Source organism: Miscanthus floridulus, chromosome 1 (assembly GCF_019320115.1).
Source record: "Miscanthus floridulus cultivar M001 chromosome 1, ASM1932011v1, whole genome shotgun sequence".
Classification (NCBI taxonomy): domain Eukaryota; kingdom Viridiplantae; phylum Streptophyta; class Magnoliopsida; order Poales; family Poaceae; genus Miscanthus; species Miscanthus floridulus.
The window spans coordinates 49,068,011-49,091,602 of NC_089580.1; the positions used below are offsets into that span (position 1 = coordinate 49,068,011).

The 23,592-nt window shown below is 42.4% G+C and overlaps 1 protein-coding gene across 1 annotated transcript; it reads right to left on the reverse strand.

The window, feature by feature from the left end:
• Nucleotides 1-346: 346 nt before the first annotated feature.
• On the reverse strand, nt 347-1,866 carry LOC136483142 (uncharacterized). The gene is made up of 3 exons (XM_066480235.1): nt 1,541-1,866; nt 600-711; nt 347-520 (listed from the first exon to the last, which is right to left on the reverse strand). The coding sequence occupies exons 1-3, from the start codon at nt 1,864-1,866 to the stop codon at nt 443-445; spliced, it is 516 nt and encodes a 171-aa protein (XP_066336332.1). The 3' UTR covers nt 347-442.
• Between the last annotated feature and the right edge of the window lie 21,726 nt (nt 1,867-23,592).

Consider the following 23,592-nt stretch of genomic DNA (forward strand, 5'->3'; position numbering starts at 1 on the left):
GTGAAGCCGGCGACCCTCCAATTTGATTCGATGCCATGCCCGATTGATGCTGAAAAAAATGAAAAGGATACCGTCAATAAAAAATTTTGGCAGAACCTCCCCTACACGGAGAGGTTTCCAAACCCTACAAGAAAACAAACGGCACGATGACCGTCAAGAACATACATATCAATACACCGCCACCAACACCACCACCACCCGAACACCACAACTGCCACCACCACACCACAACAACAACTGCCATCACCACCAACACCATATTGTATGTTTGAAATTGCATATTTTTTCTAGTGTGCCCTATGTTAGGTTGGAACATAATAAGTAATATATTGGTACTCACAGGAGTAGCTGCTTGAGGAAGTGGCAAGACTAGGCTAGCTGGCATGGTCCACCCCATAGCGGCACCAAGAGTGGACACAAACCCCACCAGCTCCTCTATCCTCTATCGTTGGGCCTCCCGCTCTTCCACCGCCCTCGCTTCCATCTCCTTGCGAAGCCTCCTTTCTTCTAGCAGTTGGGCCTACAACATTTGACCCCCAATGTTAAAGTAAGGCAAAGGTATGTAAAAATCAATAAGCAACGAATAAAACAGAAATTACCTGGAGTTCGTTGACAAGGTGCAAAGTAGTGGTTGGCCGTGGACGTATGGCCGGGCTTGCGCTCGTGCTTCGTGCTCGGATCTGGGAGAGGGTGGGAGTAGAGGACGTGTCGATGACACCATCACCCATCCAATACCGCCCATGTTATTCCCCAGATGTCTAGGAATTATCAATGACAAAAAGATGTTCTGTCGTTGAAGGAGGACGCCGGGGGGAGATTGAGGGGGATAACGAAGATGGGCCAACAAGTGTACGGAGCAGACATCTGACCATAAGGATTGAACCCATCTGTTGCCAGCGCAACACGTACATTACGAGCCTCTTTAGCTTTGTCATTATGAATGCGATCAAAGTGGGTCCATGCTTTACCATCGGAGGGATGTACCATCTTGTCTGGATTGTATCATTTGCCCTCTTTGTGCCATCTCATCTATTTCGCGGATTCCTCGGTCATATATAGGCGTTGCATCCTCGGTAAGAACGGAAGGTACCAAAGGACTTTCAACGGGATAGAAAGCTGCCTCTTCTGGCCATCACCAGAGTCAACCTCAAGGTACCTAGAGGATTCACACTTTAGACAGTATTTTGCATCCTTGTGATCTTTCCTAAATAGGACACACCCCTTCGGACAAGCATCTATCTGGTCATACGGCATTTTAAGTGCACGAAGCACTTTTTGAGACTCGTACATGCTCTTTGGTAGAATGTGGCCCTCAGGAAGCAGGCTGCCAATGAGGGCCAACATACCATCGTAGGCTTCTCGACCCAGGCTAAACTAGGACTTGAACCCCATTACATGTCCAATGGCATCTAGTTGAGAAACCGTTGTCCTATCGTGCAGGGGTTTCTATGCTGACTCCATCATGTCGTAGAATGCCTTTGTTGTTGCATCCATCTCCTCCAACCTACGTCCTTCAACATATTGTGCTTCGTGAAAGTCATCTAACATGTCCGCTACCCCAGCATCAACATTGAAACCCTCTAGACATGGTCTCACTACCTCCTCTCTCATACGATGGCCTTCACCATGGTGGACCCACCGAGTATAGTTCGGCGTGAACCCATTATTCACTAGATGTTTACCCACATTCACCTTGTTTTGCCTTTTTCTATTTGCACATTTGCTGTAGGGACACAAAGCTTTAATAGATCTGCCACCAGCCTCGCCAAAAGCTGACTCCAAGAACTCATCCGTTTTGCACATCCATTCTTTGGTGAAATCAACCTTGCTTCTGTGGCCCGTGTACATCCACTCACAGTCATCCATCCTCTAACATATGTATCAGCGAGTAATATAAGCATCAATTGCATCTACACGGTGTTCCTACCATCTAATAGGTGAGGATAGGTCCTAATCCCACCCATGGATGCGTAGATGAGATTAGTTTTCATGATCTACTCCTATCTAAGAATGAATTTCGGCAGCACCTACCCGTTGTTCTCCAAATACATGTCCTGACAAGGAGAGTGTATCCGGAGAACAACAGGGAGGTGATACTGAAACTCTATCTTGGATAGGAGCAGACCATGAAAACTAATCCATCTACGCAGCCGTGGGCTATCCAAAAAACATGGACAATTCGAAACACATACGGTTATCGATATGCAAAGATTTACATACCTCCAACCGTATGTATTTTGAACGGGAGACGCCTAACTGGGCTTCGCCACCTACAACCATGATACAGAAAGAGGGGTTATACCTAAGGTGGCGGTGGAGTCAGGCTAGCGTGGCCGTGGAGGGTCGGTGCAGTGGCGAGGCGACGCGGTGCAGGCAGACCGACACCGGTGAGGAAGATGATCGGGGTCGCCTCTGCTCCTTTCTCACCTTCTTTTTCCTGCAAATAAAAACAAAATGAATTAAGACGTCTAAAAATTTCGGCAGCACCTCCCCTATACGGTGAGATTCTCAAAACCTGCAATGAACCAACGGCACGATGGCCGCTAAACACATATATATCAAGGGAAGCAATTACATCTACTAACACAACAACAACTAGTACTAACACAATCACCGCCAACATCATCATTTATCCATCCTATGCATATTTGTACCACTACTTCTCGTACACCATGTATCGAATACAAAAGTGGTCGACGAACCTCGTGCGTGCTAGTCGTCGATCAAAGAGACGGCACGGTGTTAGACGGGGCTGCAGGCCGGCAGGAGGCGCACCGGAACAAGGCGCTGGCTTATGGGGTGGGGCACCAGAGCAAGACGTCGGTGGACGGAATGTCAAGCAGGGCACCAGCGGACGGGAGCAGATCGATGGGGCTTCCTCTTCTCTCCACCTTCCTCCTCTCTCTCTGTTCCCTCCTCCTCCCTCTCTACCGCTGCTCACCTTCTCCCTAGGGCCAGCCACGGGGCAGCACAGGACCAGCCAGGGGACGGCGCTGGGGGCTGGCCAGGGGCCGCCCGGCGGCCGTGCCTTTCCTTGGCGAGCGGGGCCGGGCTAGGGGCCGCGGCACCTTGCTGCCGGACCGGCTGTGCGGGGGGCCCCGGGACGGCACAGGGGCCTTGCGCAGGGGCCTGGCCATGGGCCGCCCGGCGGCCAAAGCCTTCCCGTCGAGCAGGCCGGGCTGGGGGCGCCGGCGGCCGCACGGCAGCGCCCTGGCGGACCAACCGGGCGAGGCCCCCCGCACGCGGCGGACAGCTATGGAGGGCGGGCGCGACGGCCGGAATGGAGGGTGGGCGGGGTGCCCCAGCTGCCGGGTAGGCGGCGGGCGAACGCTGGCGGCGGGCGGGCGGCTTCCGGTGGCGCGGGCGGGTGGCTTCCGGCGGCGGGCGGGCGGGCGAAATTTTTTTCGCTGAAAGTGCTCGCGCGCTCTGGGCCTGGGGTTCGAGTTCGGGTGAAAGGATAAGTTAAGTGTTGAATATCCTGCTTTGCCTAGTGTCCAGGATCTAACACTAGGCAAAAAAAAATTCAACTGCAAAATTTATTTGTAAAAATAGAGTAAATACCTGGCACACCTCACTGTTGGGTTTCTTCGAAGTGTCTCCGGTAGTACCGGTTGTAAGTACCGGTACTTCCGGTTTTCACAAAACAGTGGAAAAATGACCTAGCGGTACTACCGCTGTTTGACCAATAGTACCGGTATGACCGGTAGTACCGGCTGACATCCGGTAGTTCGTACCTAGTGTTTTTGCTCAAAACTAACCTACCGGTAGTACCGGTCGTCTACCGGTAGTACCGGCCTGACCGATAGTACCGGCTGTACATCGGTACTACAGGTCTTCACAACTGAGCCAGTTTTTGACTTACCGGTAGTACCGGTACTCTACCGGTAGTACCAGCCTAAACGGTAGTACCGGAAGTTCATCGGTACTACAGGTCTTCATAGTTGTGCTGGTTTTTGGCCTAGCGGTAGCACCGGTCTTCTACCGATAGTACCGACCAGGTCAAGTAGTACCGGTCTTCTACTGATTTGCCTAATGTCCTAGATCTGACACTAGGCAAATATGAATGTTTTTGAACTATGAATTTTTTTTAAATAAAAAAACACTCAAACAATATAAACTGAAAATTAACTTTGCCGAGTGTCGATAACCCAACACTAGGCAAACACTATAAAAAATAAGTTTGCCGAGTGTCTTCCATGAGATACTAGGCAAAAAGGCCAGTTTGCATAGTGTCTAGCTAGCACACTAGGCAAACTTATTTATTTGTTTTCAATTTTGGTCTTCAAACTTTTTATCGAGCCTCCCTACATAAAATGAGACTACATGTTGAAAGTTGGCACAATTTTATAAAATTTTGCTATATTTCTTTAGTTTATTAAATTTCTTTGAATTTTTTTGACAAATGCAAATTTGAACTGCAAGTGTGTCGAATAATGGCAATTCATGAATGCAAAAATGATATTCATGTTAGTAAGTGTTAGTTGAGGCCGTATCCAGAAACAGACCAAAAAATTCACACATCTTCACGTCGAGACATGACCACGAACTTGCGAGCAAATAGTTTTTAAATTCTATTAAATGAAAACGGAGTCTGAAATTCATGAAACTTGTCGACAAGTCAAGATATCGCATGCGGGTGCCATGATAAAAATCTAAAAAGATTTCGAGCACATCGTCATGTATGATGCTTAGAAACCCTAACATCTGTCGACCAGTTTCATGAATTTCAGACTCCGTTTTCATTTAATAGAATTTAAAAACTATTTGCTCACAAGTTCGTGATCATGTCTCGATGTGAAGATGTGTGAAATTTTTGGTCTGTTTCTGGATACGGCCCCAACTAACACTTACTAACATAAATATCATTTTTGCATTCATGAATTGACATTATTCGTCACACTTGCAGTTCAAATTTGCATTTGTCGAAAAAATTCAAAGAAATTAAATAAACTAAAAAAATATAGCAAAATTTCATAAAATTGTGCCAACTTTCAACATGTTGGTCAAGGTATAGTAGGAAAGCTACAGAAAAAAAATTGGAAGCTAAAATCAAAAAAAGAAAAAATATTTTGCCTAGTGTCGTCCGGAGACACTAGGCAAAGTTCTAATTTTGCCGAGTGTTAACGGAAGACACTCGGCAAAATGGTAACGGCGGTTGCCCTCCGGCAGCCTTTGCCGAGTGTGATGGTATGCCTAGTATTGACACTAGGCAAAATGGTCATTTACCGAGTAGATTTCTTTGCCTAGTGTCGACACTCGGCAAATCATTATTTTGCCTAGTGCATTTATTTTGCCGAGTGCTCCGGGGGTCTAACACTCGGCAAACAAGCTCTTTGCCTAGTGTCTGACGATTGGCACTAGGCAAACCATTAAACACTAGGCAAATCTCGGTTTTCCAGTAGTGATTGAGAAGAAAATTTAGGAAAATGGATTGGAAAGGGAATTTATTGGAGCTTGATGTTTGTCTTTAATCCCCTTTATTTCTAGTTAGGAAAATGGATTGGAAAGGGAATTTGTTGGAGCTTGATGTTTGTCTTTAATCCCCTTTATTTCTAGTTACAGGAAAATGAGATCAGTTGTGCTTGTAACGAACCGATTTTTCCTCACTGAAGTCTTTTCCATTGTGTAAAAACGTGTGGAGGCAATAGATTGATCATAACAGAAGCGTACATATTTCTTTTCGCCTGTGCGTGAGCTGAGCGTATGATTTTTGTGCTGGCTTGTATAGCCAATCGACCAGCGGCGCATTATTGGTGGCGGCCGACGACGCATCACGTCCGGTACATGGGCGGCCAGTTGATGCCATATATGGCCTACTAGCTACTGCTATCCTACTGGTTGGATTGGCCAACTGCTATCCTACTGGGGATTGGTTGGCCTATGCTGTCCTAGTGGCTGTTTATATGTACTTAAATTAAAAGAAAAACAGTTACCCTATCGACATCATCTGCATCGGCGCCATGCATGCACGTCAATTGATCGATCGTCACGCGATCCTCGTGGTGGCCCGAACAATTCCGTCGATAGCCTCATTCTATCTAATACACTATACGCCAGCTGTGGATCAGCATTCAGGAATAGGAACAGATCACGCACACCAATTTCATCCACATCAAATATATATTATATATCAGAATAGCGGACAAAGGTAGTATCATTCAAGAGTCAAATCTACTTACTCTTGTTGCATGGTTCAAATCACGAGCCACACAAAACAGAATGTTGCATGAGACTTGACTGGAAAGTTGATGCTTTTTGCTTAGTGAGGCAAATTCGGAGAAAGTGTGTTTGGTTTAAAGCCCGTGCCTGGAAATGCTAACGAGAAGATAAATCATGTTCGTATCGCCTATATATGATTACAGGAGTTTAGGATTTATATTTTAAGAGTTATAAAAATAACAAATGCCCTATATTGCTTTGCTCCTACTCTGAACAGTTCTGCATTTTGAATTAATTGGCTCAGTTAAGTTATGAATCATGACTTGATGAAAATACATGAGTTGTAGTACTTTTATTAAGCTTTTCAAAAACCTAAATATCATGATTTTTGGTTAAGTAGATCTTGAGTTATACTTGCTTAAATCTCTATGGCTGTTTCTGCCCAAACCCAGAGAGGGTTTCCTTGTTCTTACTGTGGGGCATTCTTAATAGTAGAATTAGCCTTAGGTGTTTACAACAAAGTTGTGTAGAATTTGCTAAGATTCCTAAAAAGTCTAGAACCACATTTATTGGACATGTATAACTCCATTTGTAGCTGTTTGAAGTGGCATATCAGTTTCTGTCCATGATTTAGACAGAGATTCATTCATTGGATTAATTGACCTTGCTAACTGTAGAATCATCTTAATAGGAGAATAATAAAGTTGTAGGTAACTTTATAAGATTTCTAAAAAGTTATGATTCATGTTTGTTGGAGGTCTAGAACTCTAGTAATGCTTCTCTGAAGATGCTATCAGTTTTCCATACCACTGTTGTTGGGCTGCATGTGCAGTTTTGCTTGTGCAATTATTTTTGTGGTGTAAATGATGTTTTCTATGGTTGTAGTGAATACAAAAGTTGTAGAAAATTTCATAATCTTGCTTGTGTTCAAATTGTAAGGCCATAGGCCTGATAGTTTAGGAGTTACATGACTTTTAAGTCTTCTATCAAGTTTTGATTGTATTCGGAGCAGATCTGAAAGATGCTAGTGTTTGATCTAGTTAGGATTTTAATCACACCTTGATGATAATAAGAAAGTTGTAGATAACTCACTCAAACATCTTGTGTTAAATTTTCCTGGTATTTGGCCAAATATTTTGTGAGTTATGCCTGTTTAAAGTTGGGTTTCAGATATAGCTGCTCTCTGTCAATTGTGGACCAGTTTCTGTAAATGAGTATATTTAACTTAGTTAACTTGAGAATCATGCTAAGATGATTAATGATGAATTGTAGAAAATTTCATAAGCTTTCCAGAATGTCTTATTGCATGGCTATTGGATTTGTATAACTCTAGTTATGATTCAAACATGAAGCTGTTGTTTCCAGTCCAGAAAATAGACATATGATAGTTGTGTTTGTTTACTCCATGTGTTGCTAAGTGTGGCTTATGCCATTGTTGATGGTCAAGTTATGATACTTGTGACCTTGTTAAACTTGTGTCATGCTTGATGTGCTTGCTCTCTACAGTTAGTTGTGTGATGTTAGTTAAATAGCTATTGGTGTCTATGTCTTGCATAATCTTGTGTTTGTCTTGAATGCTATTATATGATGCATCTTATATTACCATTCTTCATATTCATGCACTTGCATCTTGCATCTCATCTAGGTACGCTAGATGAACCACGTGAAGGATGTGATGTGGAGCCGAACTCGAGGATTGGGTTTGGTGGATCTGTCCCGACGATGGAAGGACTAAGCAAGTGCTAGGACCGGAGATGTCACCAAGACGGTGCAAGCTAACTGAACTGACTTGTGTCGGATCCCAGGCAAGCCCTGGAGCATTCTAAGTCTCCCAGTATTTTACAAATGATTACTTAAGTCCTTATGATTGATGCATTAGGTTATAAGAATTGAATGGAACCACTTGATGCATATGAATTCCTTGTCCAGAAGTACCACCTCTAACCCTATATAGGTCTAGGATCGAATATATGCTTAGCCTTGCTTAGACCAGTAGAAGTCGGGTGATTTCCTGTCACCTGTGAGATTTAGGTGGATACCGAAGCACGGTTGGCTATATTTGCTATCGTGGAACAAAACCATGGGGTGATGTAAATCGAGGACGGACAGAGTCTATGTGTGGGTTAACTCATGTGATTCCGTCTGTGCCGATCAAGGACCGTACCGTTGTTGAAACTTCTAACAAGATTGAACGCATGCCTATCACTTAGCTGGCCGGATAACTCGTTCCGATCGCAAAGCCGAGTAGCTCAACTCAGGCCGGGCCTCGTTCTGTTGTGCGCTCCTTACGAGGGCGATCAGACTAAGCCCAAGGGCAGGCTAGGCCTAAACGTCCTGGCATTTCGTGTCCCTGACTGTGCGGCGCGGTACGAGCCCGTGAAATGTGTACCTGAGTTGTACCAAAGGTGACCTAAGGTGACCGTTGATCTAGTCTGTCTGGGTTTGTGTTAGGAATAAATTCCCAGCTAGTTGAAATCGATTCAAATCACCGTCTCTCCCGGATAGTGAGAAACTTGGCTAGCTCCAGCATCGTAGTAACTGTGTTATGGAATATGATGGTTCGAATGAATATGGAATTACAATACCGGCTATGGTTACTATTGTATGCTCTAAAAAGATATACCACATATTTAGCATAGAATAGTTGCTAATCTAGAGATGGATAGTTATAATTAACTTGATGACAGAATTATAATTGTATAATTGAGTTAATCGCTTTTTATGCAAAATGTTGTCAAGCTACCTCCACTTATAAAGCCTTGCATACTCCTTGGAGTCAATTTTATTTCTGGTTATGACAGGTAAGTCTAGCTGAATACATTCGAGTACTCAGGGTTTATCCCACCATGTTGCAGGTGAGGTTTTGGCCTGCTAAGGATGGTGACTAACCACCGGTGGGCTCGGTGACTCTATGTTATCTCTCATCTATATGCTTTTATCTGACGATGTCACTTATGCTAGCAACGTATTTGGAACTTATACTAATATAATCATTTGAAAGTTATGTTGTTTTCACTAATCAGTTTTGAAGTCCAAACTTGTACTATTATTTATGAACCTATTTGTAATATTATTTCCGCTGCAACTCTGCGTATGTGATGTGTATTTGCTTAATCACACGATCTTAGTTGTGATGTTGATTTACCGAGGTCCTGCGTGACACTCGGTGGACTACCAGGTTTATATAAGTGAGAGCATGCGTGTGTCAACGTGTTAAGCGGGGACAGCCGTACTTGATCTTGTATAAATTGGGCGGTTCTGTCACAGCTGGTATCAGAGTGAGATTAAGCATAATACTGTCATGTACTTAGTTTTCAAAACAAAGTTTTGTTTTAAAAAGCCTATTTCAACTAAAACTTTAGCTACAGGCAAATTTGTCAAAACTTATTTGCAAAACTATGCTAGCGACATCCTCCTTTATGCCCAGTTAAGGACTATTAGGTGGCTATCTAAGTACTAACTTTGGGAGATGTAATTTATTGCAATTTTTACTTTCATCGTCCATACAGCGTGCTATTGTATGGATGTCGTTCACTTGAATGGTAATGTATGGATTAATTGCCTCTACGCCCAGGTAAGTGTGAGTTGTGAGAGCATGACCGTCCAATTGTCGGTCTAGGGGAGAGTTAGCTATGGTTACTGGAATATTTACATGTTACACCCATGTATATATGAAGGTACTTAATTGTGGGTATATCTATTGGGTAGCTATGGATACCGAAGTATATATATCTAGGGATGTATATATGGAGAGTATCTTAGTTTACCGCTTTCATTGTGTGCTTTTTTATCTCTTATGGGGATGGGCTGCAATGAATTTGCCTATAGGTATGCTAACCACGAATGCGTAGATTGAATGTAGCTGATGACTAGCTATATATCGAGAGAGTATGTGTTATGCCACCGACATAGAACATGATCGCCGCCTTAGGCTGGCAATTTTGTGAGGACAAATAGGACGAGCATGCATCATGATTTTGCTTGTGCATAAATATGCTTCCCTCACCTTGTTCTAATACTAAGTAACTCGTGATCAATGTGATGCTACTATCTTCCTTGTGTGAAGCTAGACAAAGTGCCTTGTTCCATGCCGCTTGAATAGCTGTGCTTGAAGATAGTGTGTGATTAGCTTTACCTTGAATGTTTGCTTCCAAAGGAAATAGATGATAAGTTAATAGTTAGCAAAAGGTTCACCCCTTTGAAAATTAAATTGCTAAATGTAAGTAAAACTTGTTTTGTAGAGATATCCACCTACTCAGTAAAAAGGAATTAAAGATAACAACACTTTACCACCGTGTTTTGCATGATATGTGTAGCAGTGTTGTTGTAGGTGACTACTTGTTAGGTGCGAGCTTTGTGCTTAGTAATAGTCACTTAAGCTAATCAGATTGAGTATTTTGAAATGCTTGCTGAAGACCAGGATGTAGGTGCGGATGCTCGTTATCTAGGTAGTGTTGTAGTTGTCACCCTTGTGTACTCGGTAAGCATACGAGTGTTGAAGATCGCTATCCTAGAACAACGTCCAAGTTTTGGGAATCTTATGGTTGTCATCTCCAATTAAGTTCTCTCTTAGGAGCCTGAGCGTGTACATGTGGTTGATAGCCCTTGAATGTTGCGCTTCGAAGACCTATATCCATGTCCTTGCTTGACCTTAGGCCCCAACGGAGTTCCCTTGAATGCTTGCTTGTGTCGTGGTTGTCCCGCTCCTACGTAGGAGGACCTTGCCCGAAAATCCTTGTTGGGCCCCATTGCTCCTTCTCCTACAAGATGATTTGGTGCAATGCTAATCGCTATCTACCCTAGCTTTGGAACCTTTTTCCTTGTAGATCATGTTATTGCTTTATCAACTAAATCCCTAGTCAGTGCTTTGGCTCTATCCCTCAAATCTCGTTTGTTTTGTCTCCAACTCTCTCAAGTCTCTGGATATTTATTAGTCTTGATCACATGTTACTGCTCGACAAGACCAAATCTCATGTTAATCTTTACCTAGTAATCACCATGGTGGACACAATACGTTTATGGAAATTAAGCAAGAGTCTCCTGCTTAGTTGCCTTCAGCAATTAGGCTATGTTCTTTTGTGTTGTGTTTTGATCTTCTGATCGCCTCCTAACCTTGTGACTACCTTTGTTTGCTATCCATCCTTCGCATAGTGCTTGCTCCTATGCAACCAAATTGGTACCAAGTGAAAATTCTTGTGGGTTGTAGGTTCAGTAATGGTGCCACGATTAGCGATCTACAGTGCTATGACGAACCCGAGAGCCCCTGTGGGTGCACACACAAGGTTGTGCTGCTCAGCATGCACTGGTATCGAGGTTCCTAGTCATGATCCATTGTTGAACTGTACCGATGTGTTATTTTCACGTGAGCTCTTCCTTGGTTATCTCTCCTTATCGTGTTAGAAGATCTGTACGTCGAACTAGATACCATAGGACTTCCTTCTAGAGTCATCCAAAGGATAACCTTTGAAGAATAGGTCACTGACATAAACAATAACAGACTGCAAGAGATGGTAGACAAATGACCCTACTTGACTGTCCCTATAATGACATCGGTCATCTAGGGAGAAACTTATGTCATTCTCATTGGATTAGAAAGGCACACAACACTTAATGTTGGACAAGTTGTTAGTCGGATAAGAATCGAACGTCACATTATGATTATGACCTGGCTATCCAAGTCTTGATCATTATGTGCATGCGGATCGCACAGTCGAGATCAACCATCTCTAGTGTGACCCCTTGTCTGCTGACTTTGATGGCGACCCTCTGTTATGCGTCAATCACAACTATTGTTGGCAAGAGTGAAGATTTAGAACTTTTAGTGTTGAGAGACAACTGATTAGTTACTAGCCAAAAGCTTAACCTCCAGCTAGGTGACAACTTTTTGCTAATTACGAAGGCTATGTCTCGCAGAGCAATGTTAAGAAATGTAACAGCAAGCCGTTTAGCAATGCAACTACTGCTTTGTTTTCCAATACCTATGCTATCAAGTCAATTCCATCTTGGACAATCACAGATAGTACAAGACGTTGTATCGGCTATGTAAGGAGCTAGAGAAAGCACGTCCCTAGTTTTGGTCAGCATCGTTATGTATATGGTGCTATCAAAGGATTTATTTAGGACGCTATTGGATGAAGCATAGAAGGATAATCAGAGACGTTCCCTTATCTTTGTAGGACTATCACTCCACGTGAAGTATGCATTGTGCCTTGCAAGAACATCCCACCAGTTAAATGCTTGCGCATCGTGGAGTTGGTGTCTAAATCAAAGGTTGAGGTTGTTTCCTAAGAGGCATGCAAGGAAAACCCTAGCCACCATCCTCAGTGAGAAAGCTACCGCTATCATAAAAAAAATTAGAAAGTGCAGAACACACTCCACAACTCGTGAAGCAAAGAAAAAGAGGAGCGGGAAATCTGTCAAGGCTTTATGGCACTCCACTAGTCATTTTTAAGCCAGTGATTAGTGGCTCGAACATGGTTGAATTCACACCAAACTTGGTAATCTCATTCCTCGCTTAAGGAACTTTGGTATCTTAAGTTGGTTTGAGTATTGGTTAAGTAAAACATCGGATTTGAGAGATGTTTTGTCAGCTCGGTTTGTTGCCATTTCAGAACAGAGCAGTTTTGGTAGATGAATTGTTTGGATAGTCAAATGGTATCCGTATGAGTTGAATTTTGGTCAGTAGTTAAAGGACTCTTGGATCAAAGTGCCTATCAAAATTTGTGCACAATGGAGCAGTAGTTTGTAGGATATGAACTGATTACCGAGGGGTACAAAATCTGTGATTTCTCTGCTGACTACTTGCATCCCTCATATTAGTAGGTTGTGTTTGTAGTTCAGGTCATGTTGGCAATGTGATGACTGTTAATACTTTAGATGCCCTAGAGACGACTCCTTGCATCACTTTGTGCCTTGCTTTTGTCCTCTCGTATCAACTATGGTGAGTGGTCAAGGTGTTCTACAAGTCAATTTGTGCCTTTGCGAGTCAAAAACAATTTGAAAAGTGTCGAACAACAGATTTTAGATTTTTCTTATGAGTTATTGATTGATAGTAGAAAGGAAGCTTCAAGGTCCAAGGTAGTTCAACAAAGTCACTGTTGCGACAGTGCAAGTCAACCCAACTTACTGCGCCACTGCACCATGAAGGCAAATTGTGCTCAACCTCCTTAGTAGTGTACTGTTTTCCAGTCGGTGTATACTTGCAACTTTCGTTGACCTCCAGGCCTTACTAACCTCCTTCTTCAGCAAGGATTTCCAAGGCGGACTTGTCCTTTGGTGTCTTCCATGTGTTTTACCCAAGGGGTTGCCTCAGATACAACTCAGATAACTGTTGCCGCTTGGATACGAGGATTCCCTTAAATAATGGTTGTCAAAAATGCTGAGTCAATAGAGTCAGCTATCACATTCACCGCTCACTCAACGGACTCGGGTAATACAGTATTGTTATTAGAGAAAGAGCACTACACACATGGAACATTATATAGCTTTCCATCCGTTGACATCTGAGTGATTGCACCACTACAACCAGTTTGGATATTGGTTAACTAGCTTCTTATACCCTCAAAGGATGTTTACCCCGTCTATGATCACATCATTTACGAGAAGTTGTGCTCAAGCCACTATAGTAGAGAACTGCTTTTCAAACCTTGGGAACAAATATAACACCATTGCAAGGAATATCTGTCAACCGACTGCGGTCTAGTGCAAAGTCCATAAGGTCTGTGCAAAGTCCACTAGGGAAGAAGATGTTACAAGTAGTTAGTCTACACTTGAATCACTCTTCGTACATCAAGGACGAAGTACGCAGGACAATGCTATCTTGGATTCCTCCCAGTGTAACAATGCTTTATGGAAGCAAATGAACGGAATTCTTTTGACAAAAATTTACTACAAAGAACAAGTATAGAAAGTTGTCTCGACCAATTTGTTCCCTCTGATGCTTGAAGCTATGTGGCCTAAAGCTATCACTGATATTGGAAACTGGTAACATGTCTCTCTTCCATAAAAGTCTTTTATCCTGAATCTCGGGACGTGATTCCTTTAAGGGGGAAGGCTATAACACCCTAGGTGTTTGTTACCAGTTGAGCTCAACCATGACATGTTAAGTGGTGACAGATCAAATCTACAAAAATGAGCCACCACTTAAACTTGGAACATGCACCATTGCTTACATGTTGCCCTTTCCAAAAAGTATGCTTGAGGGATGCTGGATGTACTTGTTTTATGTGTCTCGCATCAATATCCATCTATATTGATCCATGAAAAGTTTCGTGAAGTTTGGAATCAAGAAGTCACATGCAATGACAAGTTATGTTCTCGCCTGAATTGCCTTATTAGGTGGATGAGAACATGTGATGACAAACAAACATTGCAACCTTGATCAAACAACTCTACTTACACTCATGAACAAAAGTTATGAAGGATTCATGTTGAGCAAGTGGCCAGAAAATGCTCCAATAGATCAAAAAGTGTAATTTAAGCTTTACCATGATGCTACTTTGACCTGTGTTGACCGATCACTTACAGTGCTTGCATGGAGTTGCACCTTAAATCAAAGTTGAAATTTTAGTAGAGTAGAACAAACTTTGTTTTTAGACCAAGAGCCAGATCAACTTGGAACTAAGTCAAATCGAGGCTCCAACTTTGCATCGACAGCTGTTTTTGGTACTTACAATTTTTCTAAGTCTGGAATTCATCGTCGTCGACATTGGCATCTCGCGTTCTTGTGATTTTGTTAAGCAATGTGATGGGGTCTCAAAATAAAAGTTGGAGCTAAGTTCATGGAGGAGAGCATGTATAAATATGGCACTCAATTGACTTCATTGTGACCATCAATTTTTGGAGTTTGTTAATTGTCGTTAATGCATTGACAATGCCATCTTGGAGTGTCATTAACCGCTAATCTACCACCTCAATGGCTGTGACCCCTTAATGAAGTGTGTAGAGCATCAGAAGTGGAACGATTTTGCTTCAAGGCCCATAGCCTAGATCGAGGCAGAGCTGGCCCAAAAATAGACTCTAAGGAGGGCACAGTGACGCACACCATGTGTTCGACGAAAGGTCGTCGTGGCAGCCATGCACCCAGTGCGCCCACCTCCATTGCCACGCGCCGCCCTTCTTCCTGCGCCTCCAAAAGCGAACGCCCAAGTTGCCCAGGCATCACTCACTCACTCTCCGCTCCCTCTCACGCTCGCCTAGGCTCTTGCTCACACTCTGGCCGCACCAGAGCGGAGCCACCATGACCGCCGCCGCCGAGCTCCCGAGCTGAGCTCGTTGCCGCTGCTCCAGGCCTTCTCCATCCCAACCAAGCGCGTCATCGCCATCTCCAGCTCGAGCCGCCACTCCTACGCCCCTTTCCTGGCCACCGTGGTCGCTGGAGTGCCCTGCCGCCGGTGGTGCTGCAGGCATGGCCGCCGGCGCACGTGGCCGGGCCACCACGAGCCACCTCATGCCAAGACGAGGGTAGAAACATTAAAATCAAACCCAACATATGTAATATTACAATAATTAAAGTTCACCCAAATTACCATCAATCCTTCCCCAATTGTGGCCACTAACAGAAAGTTGTTTTTCATCTGGTTTGACGCCCATATTCTTTTTTATGAAGTTGATCAAGCTGCTTACATCCTATGCAAGAAAAGAACAAGATCAAATATTTTTGTCAGGCAACAATAAGAGAAATATATTAACCTTGGCATGAAAGAATATAATAATTGCTTACCTTAATTTGAATAAGAAGAGTTTGCTTTAGTGGATATCACGATCTAACTGCTCAAGGTTTAATCAACACATGAAAACCATATACCAAAAAAAAGATACCACATATAGATTTTGCAAAATTAGACAAAGCTGGTTCCAATACATACCAGAAAATTAGTTGAATTCTTACATAGCCCCAATTGAACGTAGTGTGATTTTGCAAGAGACAGTGTAATCACAAAAACCTCATTATCCTCATATTGAGCAATCTAGGGACAAAAATCAAATTTAAAAAAAGGATCGTTAGGATGACCACTACAAAGTACAAATAGTGGCGGTGGCAACAGCAACTTAAAAATAGCAGCAACCGAATCTAATTAACCCATCAAATAATTAGCACTACCACCCAGAACCTAAGAAAAGCACGAAGATCACATACCTAGGAACCAAGGATGCAAAACACGAAGATCACATATGTGGGGAACCAAGGATGTCGAACCCTAGTAGAGTAGCGCCTTGGGAACTATACAGGTAGCGGAGGGCCTTGTTTTGCTGGTCCAGATGCCCTAGCGGCGAAACTGATCCCTGTCTCCTCGGCGAGATCTATGGCGGCAGCAGGGTCATGGTCACGGTGATCACCGAGGAGTGTGTGCGTGGGAAGAGACGGTGTCGTTCCAGACATCAACACCGACGTCTTCCTCATTGGTGTGACAACAGGGCAGCAACCGCGTAGCAACCCCGGCGGTGCTTGTTAGGGAGCTAGGGACGCAGGGTGGATGTGGATGGGCGCGGGGCGGCAGGTGTAACAGAACCGTCCAATTTATAAGAGCACAAGTACAATAGCAACCACCGAGGCAGTCAAACCATCACACTTGAGCCCATATAAATCCGGTAGTCCGTCGAGTATCACGAAGGATCTCGAATCAACCAACATACAAGCCAAGATTATACATGATTTAATATACAAGCCACATGTTACAACAAGTTTACAAATAGTTGGTCATACATCGGAGTTCCACCATAGTTATTACAACATCAGTTTAATAGTAGCGGAAGCAACATAGTTCTGAACGATATCAATAGTAGTTTAGATACATAGCTAGTTTTCACAGTCATCTCCAACAAAAGCACAAGGGGTGAGATGATATATAGAATGACCATGCCCATGGTCCTATTCCTCATCCACTGTAGGAGCAAAGCAGTGTTTACAGTAGCCATGGTACATCACATTATCTGCAATAATAGGGAAATAAACCCTGAGTACGAGAAGGTATTCAGCTAAACTTACTGGTCTTAAACCAAAATAAGAGACACCAAGGATCATGCAAGGCTTATAAGTGGAGTTGGTTGACATCCTTTGCCTACAAGCCAATATTTATCTAGTATCTTTTAACTTTTGAATAACAAGTTTATTGTTCCTGTTCCATTCTAGATTAGCATCTATCCTATGCCAAACATGTTGTGTACCGTAAGTCATCACAATTGGAAATTTTGGGGTGTGATAAACTAACCCACTTAATAGGAATCTCATCCCGAGATTCAGAGAGGCTAGGGAGACAAATAAAGCTGATCTTTGATTCTTCATGCTTCCTCGATTGGCGGTTTATGAGATGTAAGAATAAGGATTGGGGATAAACAAATAATGACAAGGTAGATAAAGATAGATCTTGAGTTGTTTGCGCCTCATCGCTTGAGACACTCAGAACTTGATGATGTTGACAGAAGATGCTACCCCACTTAACAAGGGTCATGCTTGACTTCAAAAACTTCCATAAGAACATCCTTTTGCTGTTGTAGTATTCATAGACTTCGTTTGGATCACATAGATGGGGCGACAGACAAACAACACAAGAAAAAAAACAAGCATGCAACACAACATCGACACTACATGTGCTTCTATAGCAATGGCGGGCATCGTAAAGAGTGGGTTATATATGATGAAAGGCCATCGCGAATTTGAACATGGTGAGATAAAAAAACTTTAGTAAATCAAAGAAAAAAAATTAAATCAACGAGATAAGAAGCAATAGCTCAAAGAAAGCTATCAAGGAGAGTGGACAATAGGACAAGGATGAGAAATAATCAATTCAATGAGTCAAGGAGACGAAAAAGTAGTTTTGTAGCAAAATAATTTTTAGAAGGCGACCAGTGCTAACTTGGCATACGTCCTACAGTCAACACCACTCTGATACCAATCTGTCACACCTAATTTTAAGGATAAAATGGGATGCATAATTTTATGTACGCCCAGAGATCAGTCACACACATAAGCCGACAAATTACAATAGTATCAAGAGACAATGCTTTATTATATAACGAAAATGTACTCATATTTAATACTTACATCAGAGTATCATGGAACGGTAGCTAATCTTCAGGCTCCATCTTTCATAGGGATGGCTGACTAGGGGTATCATATGCCTAGCACTTATATCAGTCTTCTGGTAACTTATCCGTAACTCCTTCAATCTTCGAAGCAACTTTTCTAAAGTTTGGGGGTGCGGGGAAATAGCAAGGGTGAGCACATGTCGTACTCAATAAGTGTAACATGAGGTTAATGAGGCTCAAAGGCTTGACATAGGTTTAACAGCATTTAGCTTTTAGTTGTCACAATTTTAGCATATGAATAGCATCAAGTTGTCATAATCCCATAGTAAACACATGATCAGTGTAAACATGATTAATGAATAGCATAAATAAATAATTAATAGTGATCTTCTATTTCATAAGGGTCCAAGGCCGCTCGTGGCCATAAGCATGGCTGATATACCAGTTTTACACTCTACAGAGGTTGTATACTTTCACTGTGAGTCATGACACCCATATGCCCGGGTTTATAACTTTCAAAACACTTCCAAGGTGAGCAGACAGGGTTCACTATGAAGCATTTTAAAGGTTCGTCTAACAAGTTAGGGCCATTAGATTCACTCGACAAACAGATGTAGAGCTCCCCTTCCCGATGGCACAATGACACACAGCCTATACACAAGGGGACAGAGGCCGCACTATACCTGTTCGTCAAGGCATTCTTACGCTAATAAAGGTAACCACTAATAAGCTACAAAAGGTCTTCATAGTGAGCTAAAGGCAGTGTTCGCCTAAACGGATTAAACGGCCGTTTAAATGGCCAGTAAACGGTAAACGGTAAACGGTGGCAAACTGTTTTGTTTAGGGGGTAAATAGAAATTAAACGGTTGACCGTTTAAATAGTCAAAAAAATAGGAAAAATGGCCTAAACGGAACGGAGATAAAGAACATTAAACAGGCTAAACAGCTATTTAAACGGCTGTTTAGGCGAACACGAGGCAAATCTAGTTCAGTTTTGTATGGATAAATTTGTATACTTAAGTTTATTATATTTATAAACGTGTACACTTGATATGTTACATGCATAAATATCTATATTTGGTTCTTTTCACATGCATAAATATATATACATACCAAAATAATTAATTTTTACTCAGATAAATATATATAAATGCTAGAATACTTGATTTTTTACATGCACATATATAATTATATGTATTTTTTTAAAGTACAACCCCGTTTAACTTCGTTTAAACACCGTGTAAATAGCCTAAACGCTAAACGAAGGACGACCGTGTAAAGACCGTTTACCGTTTAGGAAAACATTAGTTAAAGCCAGAGCTATGTGGCCCTCACAGCTGTACTATAAGTCCCGAATGTTCGCTTACAGATAAGTCCTTAGGGAGAGGAATCTAGAGCATTTAGAAAGTAGCAAAACACTCCAGCCCCCTATTTCTAAGTTGCTAAAAAGTCATGTTTTAATGTTTATTGCATATACCATTAGTCAAGTTACAAGATCATGGTTTAGTTGAGCACTAGCAAAGCTACCCAATGCATATCCCATAGGAGACAAGGTATAAGTTTAATTCTAGGGAATCCCTATCAAGGTGACACATACAATATGAATTAAATGTATTAAAGTTGATAGGAAACAAGGATGATCCCATGCTATACTTGCCTTTTACACTTGCTTTCCACTCAAGGCAACTGCTCATAGAAATTCTTTAGTCCTCTCTTTTGTAGCTTTTGGCCTCCAGTGCTTAGTGACAACTCTTCTTCTACTCGCAGATCGTAGCAACCAAGCATACCAATATACAAGCAAACAAATAGAGACAACTAAGAGCAGTACACCACACGAGACAAAACAACATACTAAAGAGAGCTCGCTACGACGGTCGAGAGAACACAAGAAACGTAATGGAACTATGATAAAGAAGAAACGACTACAGAACATTTTTATTTATTACAAAAGAAATATCTACGAGCTTGATTCATATTAATTAAAAAAAACTATGTGAGTAGTATCAACTCAGGTTACTCAGAACATATTCAGTTTCAAAAGTCAAGTTAAAGCTAATTATATTTTATTTATAAAAATATCTCATATCATTTAAGTCATTTAAACATTTAACTAGAAAGATTAAAGGACATGTGACAAAAATTAAACAAAAGCATCATGTTTTGAAGTCGAACTAAGCATGTCGTAAATTAAAACTTATTAATGTCGATATTAATCATATTGATAGTGATTTATGAAAGACCGATGTATTCACCTAAGTGACTTTTAATTATAAACCCAGTTGCATAACCAATAAAAAAATTAACATTTAACTTATAAAATTCTGAGATATGAGACATGTTAAACATCACTGCTAACATGTAGCATTGGTCGACACAGACACAACGTCACAAGTAACAACTAGAACAGAGCTATAGTTAAAAGAAAAGACTACCGGAAGTTTTATATTACCAACGGAAAGAAAAGCCTACATGTAAGGCTGGACGAAAAATTCGAAGCTCGTTAGCTCGCTCGGCTTGTGGCTGGCTCGACTTAGCTCGGCTCGGCTCGTTATGATAATGAGCCGAGCCGAGCCAAGATTTTAACTCGTTAGCTATAACGAGCTAACTCGAGTCAGCTCGCGAGTCGCTCACGAGCTAAACGAGCCAAGCTTCCAGGAAAAAAAGTATCATAACTTATATTAGTTTTTGTATTACTTCATGTCTTACACTTTATAATTGACAGGTAACTGGTCTAGACCCTATAAATTGACTGGTAAATGGTCTATATGCATTTCTTTTATATTATTATTATTCTCAAACTTTAGATAAATGCAAATATTATATTTTGTGTATTTTTTATACCTGGCTCGCGAGCTTAACAAGCCAGCTCGAGCTTTTAACGAGCCAAGCCGAGCCGAGCTGGCTTTCTGGCTCGTTAGGATAACGAGCCGAGCCGAGCTAACTTATTATCTTAACGAGCCAGAACGAGTCGAGCCGAATCGAACCGAGCCAGCTCATTATCCAGCCTTACCTACATGCTTGATTTATTTTAATTGAGCAAAACCATGTGAAGCATATTAATTCAGATTAGATAAAATATATTTTAGTTCTAAAAGCCGGATTAGACTAATCATATTTGATTCATAAACATGTATGTATCATTTAATCTAATTAAACTTTAAATTTACAAAAAGAAAAGTGCATGTGAAAACACTACACGAGTTTAAACTAAGTATAATTAAAACACATTTAAGTTTATAATTAATCATATCTCCTATAACTAAAAAGAACAAAGCGTGGATACTTTTTAGTGCGACATTTGTTTTGGGTCTAAGGTCCCACGATCACGGGGTTCGTCGCTCTGCCTCGGGGTGCCATCCCGCGATCAGCCTGCGATCACGCAAGCACGCAAAAGGAAAGCTCGTGCAAACGCCACCATTGCAGTTCACCGCGCAATAACCGCAGCCTGGGAGGAAAGGAATCACCGCACCCTCGCCTGCCGCTCGCCCAATCACCCACGACGCGCAATCACCGCAACCCGCGCTCCTTCCCTTCCTGAGCTAGCCCACGCCGCCGCACACTCACACCTTCATCGGCACCGGAACCTCGCCACGCCCTGCCACGACACCGCCGAGCACCCGTTGCAGATCCCCGAGGAGCCGCGCCCGTCGCCATGCCTCGTCTCCGCCGGACGCCGGGTCTGCCTGCTCCTCTCTATCGACGGCGGTGCGACGATCCCAGCCCGACGCTAAATCGCATGCAAGCTCACCAGGCCGCCTGCCCGCGCGCCCTATCGCTCGCCCCGCCCTGCGCCGCAGCACACGCGACGCAGCCGCAACGCCCCAGAGCGGCTGGGCCCACACGCCCATGACGATCGAGCCGCCGGGTTCCACGATGACCACGCCGCCAGAATCCACGATGACCGCTCCGCCGTGACCTCCCCGACCATCCCCGATCTATGCCACCATCGCCCATCATTCGACCCAGTCGAGCCGCCGCCATAGGATCATGCCACGCTATAGCTAGGTGAGGCATTCGTTCATTTGCAGCCGTCGCCCATCCAGCAAATGGACTGCAGTGGTCTCTGTCTCTCGCAACGAGGCGGCCACGCTGTACCGAGGTGAGGCGTACGTTCGTTTACTGGATGCGCGAGTTCTTGTGATTTCACCCTTATTTGCTGCGCTGATATCTGTAGGACTGTTGTGGCTCCTGCGGCACCCGAGGACGAGCAGCTGGCCGGTTACTTTAATGTGTTGCTGCATCTCTGGTGTGAGAGACTTGAGTAAGTTTAGAACTGAATAATTGTCTGCTAACTGTTTAGGACTAAATTTTAGATATATGGGGTTGAAGACTTAATATGTTGTGCCAATGACTAGAGTGTACAGTCAACAAGGCAGTTATAGGAGTTCTGACCCAAAGAAAATAAAGCCAGAAACAATGGACCATGATTAACTAAAATGGTGCTTGGGATGAAAAAATAGTTTATTAGAATTCCTTCATTGCAGATCAAACATAGGTATATTAGAATTATTTCATTACTTGATCCTTCACAGATGCCATATATTGAAGTGGAATTTCTATTCAATTTTTGTCATCTGTCTGCGGTTTAGTCAATGATGCCTAGGCAGTAAAATAAATACATGAAACAATCGTTGTAAGATCAACAGCATAAGAAAATAGCTGACATTTTTTTATCTGAACAAATAGACATACTAGAGAACCTTGCACATGAGATGTTATTTTTTTTCAAACTGAACCTAGTGAAGTATGCTGAAAGGTGGTAACTATGCACACAAGTGGTTCGGAAAATAGAATAAACGCTCCAATTTGTATTGTATCTCATGACACATGTGATAGGATCTTGGTGTGTTACCTGATCAAAGAAAGTAGTTTTGCTTATAGTTTCATGGTCAACCCAGTTTACTTATCTTTTGCTTATATTTTTTTCTACCTCTTGCCTTTCTAAAATTCAATTTTGAATACATAGCAGATTGCCTTTCATTATCTCAGTTTTGAAATAACCATTGTCAAACAAATAAGAACGGAGGTAGTACATTAGTACCTGTGAAGCCTCAGTAATCAGTTGATTACTCTGTTTCAGGTTGTATTTTTCTTTGAAGTTTCTACTCCTGCTTAATGAATACCGTGCTAATGCACGTTCGAGAAAATTAATGTCTATGAAATGAGAGGAGACAGTCCATCTGGGGTATGCTTGTGATGTAAAATAATTTTCCCTCTCTTCCGTGTGTCTAGAAAGCACATAAAGAAAATGGATACAAAGGCATCTCAAGAATTCCTCGCTGAACTGAATGTTTATGCGTTCATCACTTGAATCTGGTTGGTGATCTTAGATTTTTCAGAGATAAGGCCAAGTTGGAAAATCTGTCTCTATATCTTGATTGTTTAGTATTGTCTGTCAAAAAAATG